Source organism: Anabas testudineus, chromosome 3 (genome assembly GCF_900324465.2).
Source record: "Anabas testudineus chromosome 3, fAnaTes1.2, whole genome shotgun sequence".
Taxonomy (NCBI): Eukaryota; Metazoa; Chordata; class Actinopteri; order Anabantiformes; family Anabantidae; genus Anabas; species Anabas testudineus.
In genome coordinates this window covers 26,037,581-26,056,508 of record NC_046612.1, presented here as the reverse complement: position 1 = coordinate 26,056,508, position 18,928 = coordinate 26,037,581, and the positions used below count along the sequence as shown (strand labels likewise).

General features: G+C 37.5%; 1 protein-coding gene across 2 annotated transcripts; it reads left to right on the top strand.

Moving 5' to 3' along the window:
* The first annotated feature begins 5,844 nt into the window (after positions 1-5,844).
* On the top strand, positions 5,845-12,105 carry c3h16orf87 (chromosome 3 C16orf87 homolog). Of its 2 annotated transcripts, none has more exons than XM_026378977.1 (4): positions 5,845-6,127; positions 8,505-8,601; positions 10,801-10,949; positions 11,532-12,105. In XM_026378977.1, exons 1-4 carry the CDS (start codon positions 6,062-6,064, stop codon positions 11,742-11,744), a joined length of 525 nt encoding a protein of 174 aa, XP_026234762.1. In that variant the 5' UTR covers positions 5,845-6,061; the 3' UTR covers positions 11,745-12,105. The 2 variants fall into 2 exon arrangements, with proteins under 2 accessions (XP_026234762.1, XP_026234763.1); XM_026378978.1 differs by having other exon boundaries at positions 5,847-6,127; positions 10,801-10,980.
* Positions 12,106-18,928: the final 6,823 nt, after the last annotated feature.

Here is an 18,928-nt window from a genome sequence, read left to right as displayed (position 1 = left end):
TCTTCTCTTTAAAGGAGGGTTGCAAACCAACGTCCATATACGTGCATACCGCCACCTACTGTTTCTTCTGTGCTTCTGATTAAAAAAATAAATGATAATAAAAATATCTATCTTCTCTGATTAATGTGATTTCTTTTTTCTTTTTTTTTTGCAGTATTTTTTAATTTTAGGGTATTAATACCTATCCTGAAACTGAACAAATACCAGCTCTCGCAGGTCTTACTTCTATCCATTGTAACCTAAATATTATAGCTATTATTCTTGCTGTATAATCATTAATTATTTTGCAAATATACACAAGAAACATGGGTATGCACACTCTTCTGCTCACTTCCTAGATATTTAGATCCATCAGTAATTATTGTCATAGAACTATAATAATTCCTTATATAATCTTTTGTCTTCCCTAGTCTACCCATTCGATGTCTGTTACTTAGTACAACAATGGTTTCTTCCTTCTTCACAACATTCTGAATTATTGTACTGGCTCTGATTAATTTTCCATCTTTCCAGCTTCATAATTGCTTGTTTCTTGTCAATAGACAACTCTGGTTTTTATGTTGGTTACGCCTCTTAACTATAAATGCAGTCTTAACAAACAAATCTAAATCTGAAACTTAGTGGAGACATTCTGTGCTATTTATAGTTTGAATAATCAAAGCATTAGGACACACCACAGCAAAACACACCTGTCAGTAACATGTTTCAATACTTTTGCTCAAATGAAAAATGGGAGCAAAATAAAACAAAAAACAAACAAACAAACAAACAAACAAAAAAAAAAAACAAGACCATACCAAACCATAATAAAAGCTGAAATTTAGGGAATGGAAAATATCTATGGAGGACTATTACCCCATACAGTAACCATCCCATACTAGTTTAAATAAAAAATATTTTGTTACTGTATGAATATTCCAACAAAATCCTTTTGCTCTTAGATGTTGGGAATATTCCCCGCAAAAACATAGAACATTTGCTCCAGATTGTTCTAGCCCACATCCTGTTCTAGACACACCCAGTACAACAACCCAATAACTGCTGGGTAGTAACCGTCAATCATCTAAAATATAATGATAATTTGTCAGCTTGATCCAGTAATGCATTTGTAGGTTCTGTTTTAGCAGCAGAGATGCAATACTTTTAAAATTGTTTCAACCTTTTAATATGAGTCCTCCAATGGTAGGTCCCACTACAAAATAGTGATTCAACTCCATTGCAAAGAACACTGCTGACTTAAGGAAAAAGGAAACACCACCCAAAAATGTAGCAGCAGCAACTAAAACTAAATGGGCACATGCGCAAAATATAACTGTAATCAACACAAAGTATCAAAAAAGATACTGTTTACCAACAAACATAACCATGCTCAAAAACAAAAAGTGTATTGTTACATGCTGAGCCAAAACTTGACCAATCAGCTCTCAATTTTGATCAAAACCATCGAAAACTCAACCGATGAGGAGACTGCATTTGATAAGCCTCCAGATAAATATGTTACAGCTCTAGTGTGGACTATAGCTACTTTGACTGACAATAACCTCTCTAACTTTTTGATTAACCAATCTATCTGGAGAGACAGCCAAAGATTTGAGAGCATCATTGGAATTGCATAACATCTGTGTTCATGAGTCTACAGTACGTAAAACATTGAACAAGCAAGTATCTATAGCAGGACACCACAAAGGAAACTACTGCTGACTAAAAAGAACATTGCTGCATGCCTGAAGTTTGCCAAATAACACACTGACACTCCACAGCAGTATTGGCAAAATGTTTTGTGGACTGATTGACTGACTGAGACTATATTGAACTGTTTTGAAAGAACACACCGCAATGCAAAAGGGCACTGCATATAATCATGAAAACATCATCGAAATCTTAAAGTATTGTGGAGGAAACATGATTTGTGCCTGCTTTGCTGCTTCAGGGCTGACCAGCCTGCAGTACCTTGGCGGAAGATGAATTTCCAAGTGTTTAAAAAAATTGTCAGACGTATGTGAGAATTTCTGCATGTCAGCTGAACTCTGTAGAAGTTGGGTGATGCAACAGGATAATGACCCAAAACAAACCACAGAATGGCTTCAGAAAGACAAAATCTGCCTTGTTGCAAAGTCAGAAAACAGACCTCAACCTCAACTATGGAACAACTTGAAGAGACGGCCCCACGCATGAGATGTCCAAAGAATGTGACAGACCTAAAGCAGTTATGCCTGGATGAATGGGTTAAAATTCTTCCTGAACAATGTACAGGTTGGATAGTGGTGGTATAAGCAGTAACCAAACAGCGAGTAGTTGACCTGGGTGAGAGCAGCAGTACCAATCCTGGAATGAAGAGATGCAAACACAGATGTAGGCAATTCCAAAATCCAATTAACCAGGATTAGGAAACTGTCAGGTCATGCAGAGGTGAGTAGTTCCAAAAGATCAGGACAAATAAGCAGACAGGCAGGGGGAGCTGGAACCGTGACAACTTGGAAGACAGCACCTTTTGTTTAAATCCACCTATTTTTCATGTGAGCAAAATATTGGCTGCAAGTGTTTTTTGTTGCCCATGTGTGTTATATCACATTCAGTATTAAAACAATAAATAGCACTGTATAATTACACTCTGTTTTAGTTTTAGGTTTTGACATTAAATGGGTAGACTAAGGAAGACAACAGCAGCTGACGACATAAATATTGTGAGAGCTGTAAAGATAAACCCTAAAACAACTGCTAGTGACATCAGCAACAACCTCCATCCAATGTAGAGATTGATCTCTTATTCTCTTATATAAAAAGGATTTGGAAAAAAGAAAGGCTTTGACAGATTTCTTGAAAAACACGATTACAACACTGCTCACGCCCGGCTTCAGACATCAATAGTTCCACCTTTGCATGCAATAGTAGAGCCTCGTGGGAGACATCTGCTCACCTGCAGTCCATGAGGGAGGTCTTCCTTGCTAACTCTCTAGAACTTTCTCATGAGACACATTGCTTCACATCTTAATGTCTTTTACCAATGACAAAATAACTTTAACACGTGAATTTACTACAGTGGAGAGGGAAAACTCCCTTTAGAGGAAGAAACCTCCACCAGGCCCATAGTGGGCTCAACCGGTTGGGGTGAGTGGAAAGAGGAGAGAGAAAAGATGACAACAAGAAGTAGCAAAAACATTGGGCAGGTTAACTGGATTCTAGAGATGTACAGCTCCAGGCCGAGGATACCTGCAGAAAAGTACAGAGAGAGGGAGACAGAGAGGAGGAAACACAGGAATTAGGGTTTTAAGACCTACATGTGTGGACAAAATTGTTGGTACCCCACTGTTAAAGTAAGAAAGTTGTGGTTCAACAGAAGTTTTTTAAAAAACAAACTAATGAAATTGGCCTGGACAAAAATTATAGTACCCCTAGAAAACACATCGGACACATCGGACTTTAAATGCAACTCCCACCACTGTCACCTACAGAAGTTCTCAGATGACAGTGCCATTGTTGGCTGTGTATCTGAGGGGGATGAACAGGAGTACAGGTGGGTCATCTCTGAATTTGTGGGCTGGTGTGAAAATAACCACCTGATCCTAAACACCAGCAAAACAAAGGAGCTAGTTCTTGACTTCAGGAGGTCCCCTACACCACACTCACCGGTGAACATCCAGGGCTCAGACATTGAGACTGTGGACACATTTAAATACCTGGGTGTTCACCTTAACAATAAACTGGACTGGTCTAGCAACACGGACGCTCTGTACAAGAAGGGCCAGAGTCACCTTCACCTGCTGAGGAGAGTCTTTTGGTGTGAGCAGACAGCTGCTAAGGACTTTTTATGACACTGTGGTGGCCTCAGTAGTCCTGGAGTTGTGTGCTGGCCAGGGGGCAATACAGGCAGAGACAGGAAGAGACTTAACAAACTGGTTAAGAAAGCCGGCTCTGTCCTGGGCTGCACACTGGAGTCCATCGAGGAGGTGCCAGACAGGAGGATCGATTATTATTTGACAAACTAAAGAGACTGGTTCCATCTTTTATTTCAGACCCATGTACCAACACAGAGCAGGACAGTTGTTCTAACTTTACTCCAGATAGTCAACTAACTTGCTGATAATACTGTAGCCTGTCTCCGAACAATACTGCCCCTCTGAAAAAGAAGGTAGTTAATCAGAGGAAGTAATTTCCATGGTTCAGTTCACAAATCCATAGCTTAAAGCAGAGATGTTATAAGCTGGAAAGGAGGTGGCAGACAGTTTTCGGATTCTTCCACTAAAACTCAAGTAGGGGAAGTAATGATTAAGAAATTTGGGGGAGAATAATGAGATTGAGGGAATCCAGTGTTGGTGAATAAAGGAGAGACAGCTATAATGGATTAAGAGTAAGCTAAAATGCATGAGTTTTTGTTAAAATTTATAGATGGAAGGAAAAAGAAGAGAGTGCAAACGAGGAAAATAAAGATTCATTAAATAGGAAGGGTGATGTGAATGACAAAGTAAATGTACCATTTACACGGTGAGACTAAGACTAATATATGTGCTCCAGGGAAGGATGAGATATTCTCCATTATGTTAAAACAGCTAAGAGCTAAAGTTGGACATGGTTATTGGTATCATTGTTAAATAAAGTATGGGAAGTATGGAAAGTGCCAAAAGGTTGGAAAGAAGCACTTACTTCAAATAATGAAAAATGAAAAAAGGTTATAGACCCATACCTTCTAATGTGTATAAAATTATGGAAAGAATGGTGAATGACAGAAGGAGATACCCTGGGTACATTCAGGTTTATACAGATGAATCTAAGGATCCAAGATTTGACAGAACATTTGCTTTAGTTACAGTGCCAAGTCATAAAATGGACATATTATAATAACATCAAATGATTTCAGTATATACAGTGTAAATGTATGCAGTTGTATTAGCATTACAGTGGATACGCCAAATTAAGGCAGATTACGTTTTATATGCAGTAACGCTGCTTCTGTGCTTTACAGCATTAGGTCGAGTGTATCCAAGAAAAGGCAGGACTTGACGTAAAAAAAAAAAATGTATTTAGAAGCATTAAGTCAGGAAATTAATATTAGACTTGTGTGGACTACTGCTGATGCAGGCATAGCTGGAAATGAGAGAGTAGCTAAATTGGCCAAACAAGGTATAAATCAATAAAAAATACAAATATAAATGTTAAATTGTGAAAGTTGCAATGTTGCTAGGACCGGGAGCGAAAGCATTTGTAAATAATTTAGGGCACAGTGGGAGAGGCCAGAGGGTGGGGTATAAAACAGACAGGAATAAATGTTTTTTACCAGATTAATGTGAGGACACACTCATTTGAACAGTACATTACATTTAATGGGGAAACATGAAAAGAGGAAGTGAGTGTTTTAGGTCCCACTGGCTAGAAGGTGCCTAATCGTGCCCTATCTGTTTTTGTTTTTATTTTTTGTTTTGTTATTGTCTACTGTCCTCTTGTCTCTCTACTGTCCACTCACCCCTGAACCTGGTTCTGTTGAAGTATTCTTCCGTTAAACAGTTTTGCCCAATGCTTGCTCAATTCGATTGTTGTGTTCTTTCTATGAGTTTATAAGGTTCATTTCTTATTTTGTGAAATTCCTTTAGATAATTCTGTCATGATTTGGTAAGTCATAACAGATAACAACAAAATAAACTTGAATTGAACAGAATTGAATAGAGAAATAGAAAGAGGACGTGTATATCATTTTTTAGGAAGATCTGAACTTGTGAATAGAATTTGAGTAAGATGATGCAATAACTAATACTACCAGCAGATGGCAGCAACATCTCGATGCCGCCGAGCTCCACAGAAGAAGACGAACAGTCGGTGACGATAGTGTCCCACTCGACAGAAAAAGACGAAGAAGAGGCTGTGAGCCTGCTCAATGTGCGCATGCTCACAACCTTAATTTTGTTATTACGCGTTCAGTGTGCTCCTATTTTTACATCGGCGTGTTTTTCTTTCATGCATCTTGATCGTTAACGTTAGTGTTAGTTGGAGCAACTCAGTTGCTGTCCATGAGTAGCAGGGAGAAGTCGTAGCTACCGTTGATCGATCGGGGTGTGTGAGGAAACAGACTATGTCAGCGAATAAAACAAAGAAAGTCAAAATGGCTACTAAGTCTTGTCCTGAATGCGACCAACAGGTAAGGAAATATGTATTTTATGAACGTATATTCTTATTGTGCACGTCATTCACTTTTTGTCCTTTCAAGTCATGACAATTCACTTTTAAGAAAAGACAAAATAATAAAATAATCCTAGAAGCTTTAATCAGAGGCGAGTGATCTGATATTGCATGTCTTTATTGCAAATAAACTAAAAAACAAAACCAATAATATGCTTGTCTGTTTTCAAAGGAGTTTTAAGCTTTTTTTTATTAACGTACTTCATGACTTAGGGGAAATGAAGCGTTTCTTGATTTCTTCAACGGAATATTATAAATGTTGCCCAATCCAAAGCAACTAACAAGTGAGGTACAAAACAAGAAAAATAGCTAAGCCAAGAAGAAAAACAGTAAGTTCTACTCTGTATGTACAATTGCATTTTTACTAAAGCATCAATACACAGATCACTTAAATAAATCCTCTCAAAGTGTCAATTTTGTCTTGGTATTCATTTACAAAGGTTTATTTAATGACTAAATTGTACATTGTACGTCTTATCCCTAGAGTCCCATGCTGGAATGGGTTTAGGAAAGAAAAGTACTTTGCTTAAAGTTTAGATTGTGTTTGGGGTTTAATTTTAATCCAGACGTTGGGTGTAGTTACTGTTGAATTGTCTCTATTAACCCAGGCCACAGTCTTTCCCTGAGGCTAACACAGTGTGTCTGAACCCAACCATTAAAAACTTTAATAATACTCAAGTCACAAAACTGAATGTTGAACTGCAAGATCAGAAATGTTTGTGGAAAAGAAAATGGGATGTCGTCGATATTTTAGCATTCAAAAATATGTCACCTGTGTTTGTTTATTTAATGTGTTAAATTTCAATGTAGGGCTGTAAAGGCAATAAAAACTAAAGATACCTATCATGAAATACTTTTATCCTGATAGAACTTTCAGATATGGTTACTATAATTTCCATCTATGTTTTGACCCGAAAAGCCAGTAATAATGAGAACAGCCCCACACGAGCCAATCATGTGGCTGGAAAAGTTACAGCCACGTCAAGTTAGGTTGACACACACAGCTCTTACTGTGTGTGTGTGTGTGTGTGTGACACACACAGCTCTTACTGTGTGTGTGTGTGTGTGTGTGACACACACAGCTCTTACTGTGTGTGTGTGTGTGTGTGTGTGTGTGTGTGTGTGTGTGTGTGACACACACAGCTCTTACTGTGTGTGTGTGTGTGTGTGTGTGTGTGTGACACACACAGCTCTTACTGTGTGTGTCATCAGCTGTTGCTAGCACACTTGCTAATGTTTTGACTAATGCAGCCATGCACAGCAAAATGTCAGGAGCAGGAGCAAGATAAGAGAAAATAACAACAGACAATGTTAACAGAAAAGTCGAGCGACAGCGTTGCCAAAGAAAACATCCCGAAGGACACGGCCAAAGCTCCAACGACAAAGGTCATGTTAAGTAGAAGGGTCAGAGAACTTTAGCAGTGTGGAGATTTAAAGTCCGATGTTTTTACAAAGACAGGTAATAACATTAATCTCTTCACCATCTAAAGCAGTACTATCATTTGGAGTATGCACAATGCAAGACTGTATATTCCCAGACCCAAGAAAGTGCGGATGGTTCCCATAAAACAACCACTGTGATACTAATGCAACAACAGATCTGATGGTTTCCACTTTCCAGTGCCATGTCTTGGCAACAAAGAAAAAAAACCAATGATACCCAGGAATGTCATACATGTAATAGCCTACTTAATTGCAAAAGACATAATACCAGTAAGCATGGTCACAAATGACAGATTTAAACTGTTGTAAATCTCACTTAGGAGTAAAATAGTAATAGGAGAGAGAAATAGTGATAATGACTGATATGAAAAACATTATCGTGATGAATAGTGATGAGTGAAATTTTCGCCCTATGTCAAATTATTTGCGACTTACCATTTCTATTGTTTGAGAACAAATTAATGGCTAGCATTTACATTCCCTGCTAAAATGCAGTCGGTTTACCTTCATGGGAAAAGGGTGCCGTTTAGGTATATGGGTGACACCTGATGGATATTAAAATGGATATTAACTTAGCACAGGAAGATTTTAGAGGAAACGCCTTGCTTTCATGGATTTTGTGGTCCAAACTGAACAGACCTTAACCTTGAAGCATTATACAATACCTGCTCACCAAGATGAATTTTCAGGAGAACAAGCTGTGATCAATTCTGTTTTATTTAAGTACAAATCTTCTCAAGTTCATCAACCTTAGCTAATTATCTGCACTTTGGACACAGACTGGACATTAGATCCTGTCTCATTTTCACTTGATGATCTGGCAGTGTTTCTTAATCTTTCATAATGAAGTAACAGTAATTATTAGTTTTGTTTCTTGTTTTTTTTCCCTCTAGATTCCAGTTGCATGCAAGTCCTGTCCATGTGGTTATGTGTTTATTAGCAGAAAACTCCTTAATGCCAAGTTAAATGAGCGCTCTCCAGCAATAGCAGGTAAGGTTCAGCTAAATACATTGGCAAGAATAAGTAGGGTGAACTATTGGCAATGTGTTTGTTTGTTTGTTTTGTGCATCAATCAGTTACAAATATAAACAAACAGTATTTCTAAGACTAAATAGTCTAACTTTTTTTTTTTCTTTTCTTTTCTGAACAGACCCATTAAACATGTAAAGTAGTGGTGTAAAAAGTTTGTGAAATACTAGGTTTATAAGCAATGAAGGAGGTGTGACTCAGACTGTCTTCACTTATCAGTTAATCAGAAGATCTATGATAAAGACTTGTTGATTTGCATGTAGCTCTAAAGGGTTATATTCATCCATTTTCTACCAAGCCAGTAGTGTTCAGATGCAACTTTAGACTTGTGAAGCAAGGGGCAACACTTGTACAGAGACATTGTACTGCTTGCTGTTGTGCTTAGTTAATACATGGTGAGATAATGATATGGCAGATGGTCAAGAGTCTTGGTGTCATCCTCGATAGCTCATTATCATTCCAATCCCACATCAACAACATCACCAGGTCTGCTTACTTTACGACTTCCATCCTTGTTCATAGCCTTGTCACCTCTCGTATTGACTACTGCAACTCTCTTCTCCTCGGTCTCCCCAAAAAAATCGCTTCATAAGCTTCATAAGGTCCACAACTCAGCCGCTCGCATCACCACCAAAACCTCCACATCCGAACACATCACCCCTGTTCTTCAACAACTCCACTGGCTTCCGGTCAAATACAGAATTGACTTTAAAATCCTTCTGTATGCCTTTAAGGCTATTCACAACCTCGCCCCCCCATATCTGTCCGATCTCCTTCACATTGCCACCTCCTCTCGTTTACTCAGATCTTCCTCCACCATCCACCTCAATGTCCCCCCTGCCCGTCTTAGCACCATGGGGAGCAGAGCTTTTAGCCATTCTGCCCCTACTCTTTGGAATTCATTACCACAGGACATCCGTAACACTGACTCTCTTCCTATCTTTAAATACAAACTCAAAACCTACCTATTTAAGATCGCCTACTCACTGTAATCTACTTTAGTGCTTGTATTTGTACAGTGTCCTTGAGTGTTTTGAAAGGCGCTTTAAATAAAATGTATTATTATTATTATTATTATTATTATTATTGTTGTTGTTGTTATGGTGAGGTAATGACAGTGGCTCTCTAGCCCATAGAAAATGAAAACCGGATTCCAAGTGGAACTAACTTTAAACCAGCAATAGCACCAATGTCATGTTTGTTGAAAAGGTTTAATAGTAACTGCAAAGAGTTTAGGTATTAGATATCTGTCCACAGTTGGACAAATTGTCTCTGTAAATGGAGATAAAGTGGGCACATAGCCCACTTCGAAGGCATGATGCTCGATGAAGTAAGAAAAACGTTACAGTTACAGAGCAACAGCTGAAGTCTTTGAAGGGACATATCTCAGACCTGACCACAGTATCAACTGGTTCACCACAGGGCTGTGCTCTCTCTCCTCTTATACTTCTTATACACAGACAACTGTATCAGCAGGTTTTAAAATTGTCATATCTCAAAATCTGCAGATAACACAGTAATACTTATATTGTATATTTAGTTGTAATGCACCACATTCTGGTAGCACTCTAATAAAAGGCCAGACTGTAGATACAGTTGAGACCTTCAAATACTTGTGCACCATGATAGACTACAAACAAATGCTGTGCAAAACAAACTGGTGTCTTTTCAGTATATGAAGTTTCAGGTTTACAGAACTTTAAAGACACTGTTTTACACAGCTGTGATTGAAAGATTGAAACATTTTATCGTATCTGTTGGTTTGGGTCTCTCATTGTTAAACAGACAAGTTGATTAAACAGGATGGTTAAAGTTAGTAGTAAAATCATTGGAAGTACTGTCTGGGGAAAGTACCTGATCCTATCTGATTTCCCATCTACTACACTCATAGTTCTATGTGCTGTCTTTTGGCTGTCTTTTTAGGCAGCTATGAGCCAGAACCAACAGATACAAACATTCATTTCTACCCACAGCTATCGCCACACTAATGTGACTGGATAGAAAAGATGTAATTTGCGTTTAATGTAATTTTCTCTCTCATGTGCTACTGTGATGCTACAAAAATAATTGCACACCCTGGGCATAATAAATCATCAAAAAATCATATCCCAATAATTAATCAACTAATCAGTCATAAATCATAAATATTTTTTGCTTTAGACAAGCTGGATTTCAAGCGAAGGAGGACAGAGCGCATTCGCAGAGAGAGAATCGACTCTCCTTTAACCAGTGACATGGAAAACAGAAGAAGATCCCGGACTAACAGTCAATCAGATCCTATCCGTAGGGGACGGGGCAGACCAAAATCGGTGGGTCTTAAGAAACAGGAAGAAGATAGAGGTAAAATAACTAAATGATTATTTACAGTTGCCTATTACAAATGGGTTAGGCTTAGTTATTCTGTCATAAAAAATGTTTCAGTAAATGATTTTGTGTACAGGGTAATGTTATACACAGGTAAGTTTTCTAACTTTAGTTGGCTTGAACTGCTACACCGTTGTAGTTTAAAATGTTTAAAATGTATACAAAAATAGTATTATGGAAAATATAGCATCACAAATAGACATGCACACTATTTAGAAAACCACAGGCACAAATTTGTTTATTTGTAAAGAGAAAAAAATTCATATTTGCATAAAAATTACATGACTCTATTAATATTTTCAGTTCTACCTCTATTTACTTTTGGTAGGTTTAATGCATAACCAATCCAACCTAAATTGATTTGAAAGTATTTCCTTTACTATAGTTAACAGTCACACTATTCTTATATTAAAAACTCTAAATTTCAAATTGAATTAGATTAATTTGTATGACCATAGTTATTAATACTATATACAGTACTGCCAAAATGATTTTTCTGTGACTGTGATTGTGTGTTATGTTCACAGAAAAACAAGAAAAGGAGGTGGATATTTATGCCAGTCTTTCTGATGAGAAGGCCTTTGTATTTTCTGTGGCCTTGGCTGAGATCAACCGCAAGATCCTTGGTCAGAGACTCATCTTATAGCCTGAATACCTGCAAAATATATCACAAATGCACCTATTATAGAAAAACTGATAAATGGCAATGCTATGCCATAAGAGAGGATACAACGGGCTGAAGCTGAATTTGGTACCTTAATATTCACATTTATACAAATGAAAAACAGAAGCTTCAGAGCTTCAGTTGAAGTACTATATCTGGTCAATTGAAGAAATCACTCTCTTCTACTTGAATTATACAACCATCACAGACATATTTTTCTGGATTGAATGAGTGTAGTGTGTGTGTGTGTGTGTGTTGTAATGGCATATACAGTACTGTTGTTGATAGAGTCAGACTTACCACTTCCATAGGTCCAAATATCTGTATAAATCCACATCAAATTATGTTCTGAATCTTCAATGAGTATAATTTTGTGCTGTTTGAGACAAAATAAATAAAATGTTCATCTTTTTTTAAATAAATATATTGTTAACAAATGATTGCCTTTAGTTCATTTTAGCTTCAGATAAATGGATGAATCAGGATATGACATGTCTTATTATGAACTGAAGAGAACTCTGCTGTTATGCAGACTGAAGAATGCTCCTTAACCTAAACAAGCATTTTAAGCTCCATGACTGAGAAAGGTAGTGCTTGTAAGGAAATTACAAGCAGAGTGGCATGGATGTACAGGACACACTGTTGTAAAGTGAGGTGTTAAAAACCCATTGAGCTGTGATGAGGACAAAACATTTCACTGGCAGAGAGGTGCTGGGAAAAATAGGAAGCCATATATATTTGCAATTTTTGTTTTGCATTTTTAATGTCCTTTTTCTTTTATCAATTAATAACATATAAAACGTATTTTAACTGTGTAGATGCTTCTCTAAACTAAAAAATGCTTTATACCAGTCTGTCTAGCAAGTACAATTTCCAAAACAAAGTTGTTGTAAAGTTAAACGATAAGAACAAATTATTTTCTTAAATGGTTAAAGAAAAACAATGAATTCATTGTTCCACACAAACCTTCCAGTTTGACACATCTATAGCAGCATAAGAAGATGCTGCTATAGATGCTGACACATCTATAGCAGCATAAGATGTTTCAGACTCACCTGAGTAATTTATATAAGCTTATCTTAAAGCTAGAGAGGGTGTCTGCCTCCCCAACCTGATCTGGGAGCTGAACCTCTGACACAGCCTCTGCAAATCAAAACTGTACGAAGTCACTTTCATCTGTCTGGACTGTAAGCCGACTCTCTGTGAGGCATGAGCGGTGTTTGTTTTTAACATAGTTCGTGATGGAGAATAGCTGCTCACATACGTATGTGGATCCGAAGATCGACAGGACTCCAAATGCATATTTCTTCATGTTTACATAGATGTAACTATCGGACAAACTCATGTTTGTCTGGTTCTTGGAAGGTTTCTTAGTATCACTCTATTTGTGATTCTAAACAAGAGTGGTCTTCTGATGGGCAACATCTTCATCATCAATAATCTTCCAATTTAGAACTACAATTTAAAAAAGAACTAACACAAATAAAATACACTTCAATTAAATCATTTATTTTCCCAAGCCATGTGGAGCCGCAAGTATTAGGATGAAAGAGCCGCAGGTGCTGACCCCTGGACTAGGGTGTAGGGGGCCCATTAAATGTTCCTGATGAATATAAAGCTAGAAACCAAATTGCTGCTAGATTTGAATTATTCCTTATGCGGTGGGTTAAAATTAATGTAATTAATGTAGAATGTAGACTGGTTAAATTATCTACATGTTAATAATCAGCAATTATACAGCGAGTTTTACAAGGGATGGGTTCAAAGAAACAGCAGAGCCATTGGCTCCAACATCGTTAATGTCATGGTAAAACTAAAGGGCATAAACATATTGAAAAGGAAGGTCTCCGAAGAATGTTGTATGTGTTACATTCATACCTCACAACACAGCCTCAGACATTAGCATTACTTGAGCCTTAGAATAATAATATAATAATAATACATTTATTTATAGAGCACTTTTCTAAACATATGTTACAAAGTGCTTCACAAGACAGACAAGAAACACATGTAGCCCAACAAGATCAACTTGAGCAAGCACTAGGCAAACAGTGGAGAGGAAAAACTCCCCCTAGGGGAAGAAACCTCCAGCAGAACCAGGCTCAAGTTAAACGGCCATCTGCCTCGACCGGTTGGGGAGCAGGAAACAGTTATGCAAACAAAACAATAATACAAACAACTACCACATCGGGCCTTGGGGAGACCAGTTCCAACGTAAAGACATTGTAATCTAATGGAGATCGCAAAAGGCTCGCCGGTACAGGTATGTTTTAAGGAGAGATTTAAAAGACATTACTGAGTCAGCTGATCTTATTTCCTCGGGTAAGCTGTTCCAGAGTTTAGGGGCTCTAACTGAAAAAGCTCTGTCACCTCTAGTTGTCATTCTGACATCAGGGACATATAGAAGATTTCTACCAGAGGATCTCAGGCTACGTGCAGGCTCATAAAGCTTTAGAAGCTGGGATAAATAGCTGGGGGAAAGGCCACGCAGGGCTTTAAAAGTTATTAATAAAATCTTAAAATCAATCCTAAAACTTACTGGCAGCCAGTGTAAGGAAGCTAATACAGGAGTGATGTGATCGTATTTTCTTTTTCTAGTTAAGAGTCTTGTAGAAGGCTTGACTGCACTGTCTGCAGAACTAGCTGAAAATTCAGCAGGTAGATGATACTTTCACCTCCTTTGAGAAATGGTTTGGCAGATGGAGCAGGCTAATCTAGTCTCTATTGCAGTGCTGGCTGCTCTGTTCATCATGTGTGGATGTTGCTGTATTCCATGCCTTTGGGGACTGATGGAGAGATTTTTTTATTTGTAAAAAATAAATAAACTCATCTATAATTTTCTTTCTACTTCACAATTGTATGCCACTTTGTGTTGGTCTTTCACATAACATTCCAATAAAATATATTTATGTTTGTGGTCATAATGTGAGAAAAAGGGGAAAAGTTCAAGGGGTATGAATACTTTTGCAAGCCACTGTATGTACCAGCAGATCACTGCTGGGGATGAAGACATTAAGGAGGACAACTTCACTGAAGCCTGTATTGAATAAGAGCCAAGCCTCCTGATAATTAAGTAAATACTTGATGATGTGAATTATGGAAACCTAATGGAGTGTAATATGCTGATAGCAATGCAGAAGTACACAGTCTCACGTGCTAATTTTATTATTGATTTTCTTTTATTATCCGATGTTGAGGGAAAAAACCAAACATAATGATAATACATTTACTTTTACAATATTGATGAATTTCTGATATTGACTTTTATTTTTCATATTTACATTACTATGTTTTCTATCGTATGTAAAAGTATAAACAGGATGGAAATGTTACAGAGAGTTATCCTTTTACATTTGTCCTTTTTAAGAGACTTCATAACTTGCTGTGAGCATGCCTTTGTTCTTCTGAGTGTTAAATAATTATCAGACCGAATGTTTCAGCATGGAATTCACCTAAAAAAAAACTAACTGCAATGAAGATGCCACAGCTGCTAGATGTTCCTCCTATTCCTTACAAACAGAAAAACATCTCCCTCCTATCAAAAATTCTACAACTTTCTAGAAGACAGAGGTGAAACAACAGTCATTAACATGTAAGGTAGATGCCTTTGAACTGAAGTATCTCTTTTTAAGGACTTGTATCCTTTTTGGTTGTATAAATTCTGTTTCACTTACAGATGTAGTGCTTTAAAGCGTGCCCTGACCTAGATGTTGCATCTATTTAATTGTACACCAGGCTAGAAAAATCTAATTTTTCAGTAACCAAGCAGCTCAAAGTTGCCCCCGTGTCCCCACTCTACAGTCAGAATGCACATGCGGTACATCATAGTCAAATAGTGAATTTTCAACCATATTTTTTATCATACACCTACACACCTACTACACCTGTACAATATAAATAATTATGCTACAGTCTGTTACAATGGGTTTTACATAATCAGTCAAGCATCTATTAACACAGCCCCTGAAATAATTGTCTCTGTTTCTTTGGTTTCTTGTATTCTCACCTGCTAAGTCAGCCTGTCTATTACCAGAGCAAGCAAGAAGGAGCTCAAAGCCAATGCTTGATGCAGATCCACCTCCACCTTGAACTCCTCTGTCACAGCTACAGCAAACCTCACCACTGTCTTACAGCCCTCATACATGTCCTGCATTACCATGGCATACTTCCTGGCCATCCAGACTTCCTCATTTAGCCTGAAGAATGTGCCCCAAGCACCTGGAGAATTCACAATACCCTAGCTCCTCACTTGGCACCCTGTCATACCCTTTTTCTAGATCTACGAAGACACAGTGCAACTCCCTTTGCTCATCTCTGTACTTCATCAGCATCCTTAAAGCAAATACTGCATCTGTTGTACTCTTTCTAGACATGAAACCATATTGCTTCTCACAAATGCTCAACTCTGCTATTAGCCTAACTTCCACTACTCTTTCCCATAACTTTATTGTATGGCTCATTAGCTTTATTCATCTGTAGTTGCCACTGCTCTGCACATTTTACTTGTTTTTAAAAATTGGCACCAGTACTCCATTCCAAAGACACCTTTTCACTCTCCCAATACCTTGTTAAACAAAGTAGTTAGAAACTCTACAGCTACATCTCCTAGACACTTCCATACCTTTACAGGTACTGCCCTTCTACACCTTAAGATTCTTCAATGCCCTCCTCACTCCACTCTTTGCTACTTCATGCTCCACAACAGTTAACTCTTCTACTCTTCACTCTTTTAATTTTAAATAAAGTACTAAATTTTGCATAGTCTGTATTTGTTCGTTATCTTTGGTCTGTTAACTTCCTTCTTAAAGGTGGATAGAGATTTTGCTCTTCTTTTTGATGATGAGACATTCTCAAGGCTTCTTGAGAAATGGGACACGTTCTCCTAAAAGAGGTCAAGAGTTGAGTCAGTTGGCGCTTTCAGCTGAAATTCCCTCTGGATGTTACCTTCTTGAAACAAGAAGTGAGTTGTATTTTATATGTTTTTTTAAAGCATTTGGTATAATTGCAATTACATTTACCTCTGGTATTGTTTTGATAACTATAAAGTTAAAATTAATACCATATGAGATGGGTACTTCCCTATTAATTTGTTTATACTGCAAATGACCATATGACTTTTAAAATTAATATGAACAATAAATGAAGAAATGATAACAGTGCCTGTATCCAATAATGCATTCCTGTCCTCATTCACATTTAAAAAGTATTTGAAGTTTTCACTTAATTAATTCCTGTGTCTCATTGTCTGCAAGTCCTTCTGGGCATCACCACTAGCTAATTAGTTGATGCACTTCTGTAATGTAGTTGTCTCTGTGGCTGTACATTATGCTTATGTTTGATGTTCAGTGTCTGTATCTTAGCACTAGTAATGCTGCAGTTTGAAGGAGCATCTCAGCAACCATTAATCTCAGCATCCATACCTCCTTGCTTTAACATTGCCATGGATAAGCATTTCATCTCTTGCCAGTTAAGCCGATTCTTTAGGGCATTTAATAAACTGTTCAAGGCACATTTTGTGTTTAATTTGTTGTATGATGGTGCACTTGTGAACTTTTACACATTCCTACAGACAACACTGTACAACATTGTTGTGGGGGTAATGAAGGAGTCACCTAGGGAAAGAGACTTGAGAGCCAGACTGCTTAACAAGACAGTACCCCTAACTTAATGTCTTAGCATTATAATGCTTAGAAAATTCTAACATGTTTTATTTGTCAGAAAGCACATCCTAGCAGTTGATTTCACAATTAAGAGTTGAACATTGTTACTATTCTGGACCTAAATTCAAAATGATGTTCTCAGCACAGTTGTAGACATCAATTTGTAACATATGCAGGTTTTTGGAAGTACCATAACATTGTTCAGCAAATTGTTCAAACTTTCAACTGTTACGTGTTCCTCAAGTCAGCCAATTGCAACATTGTTCTTCTCAAATGAACGATTTGGAGGACCAAATGCATCCCCAGGATCAATCTACCTGTTCCACTGCTTCCTCTGAGAGCAGTGACACAAGATCTGACAAAATAATTGTGTGCATCCATTGTAGCCAAATTACAAGGAAGTGGGATTTCACACACACAATCAACATTGTCATTTCGACAGCTCCTACAAGCTGTAAAGACACCTTGACACAACCCTGGGGTCTGTAAATCACTGCACTACCTACTGTGCTACTTGGCTTCTTACTGCCCAAACTAGTATACAAGTCCTCATATGTCCTTTGTTTGGCTGTGGCCACCTGTCGGTAAAGATTCTCAGTTGTCCAGGTGAAGTTATCTGGAAGTTGAGTCATGGCAACTGGACTTCCTTTTTGTTAGATCAAAATCTTTCACATGCAAGTAGCTTCTCAGTTTGAAGATAGTTTCACTATCTTCAGAAACGTTTCGACCTAACAATGTCCATTGTTATGCAGATGATACCCAGCTATACTTATCTATGAAACCAGGAGAAGCCAATCAATTAGTCAAACTTCAAGCTGCTTAAAAGACATAAAGACCTGCATGTCCTCCAATTTCCTTCTCCTAAATCCAGGGTTAGACAGAGGTTATACTGTTTAGGCCTAAAAATCTCAGAGACACTATTTCTAATCACGTTCTCACCCTTGATGACTTAGTATTGGCCTCAAGTAACACTGTAAGAAATCTCGGAGTTATCTTTGATCAGAATATCTCCTTCACTTCATACATCAAAGAAATCTCTAGAACTGCCTTTTTTCACCTGAGAAACATTGTTAAAATTACATAATAACATCCTGTGATGCTGAAAAACTAGTCCATGGATTTGTTACTTCCAGACTGGACTATTGTAATTCATTATTAATATTGGGACATTAATAATCATGTCTAATATATATATATATATATATATATACATATATATACATATATATATTAGGGTGTGTTTCTGTATGAATGCTTGTGTGTGTGAATGGGTGAATGAGATGCAGTGTAAAGTGCTTTGAGTACAAGTTAGGTAGAAAAGCTCTATATAAGTACAGAACATTTATCAGACTCATGAAGGTAACCATCTCAAAGCTATGATACTGTATGTTTGACACAGCAAAACACTGGTTGGGGAAATGTATGAAAGTAACAAAATGGTGGCCCACATTAATCAAAGTATAAAATCCCTAAATCAGGTACTGTATATGTCAGGTGTTTCAAGATCCATTATGACCAAGAGCAAGAAGCTCTTGTGAGTGTGTCTATCAGAAGTCCAAACTCTTTCTCAGATTTGATGGGGAACTGACATCCTAAGGTC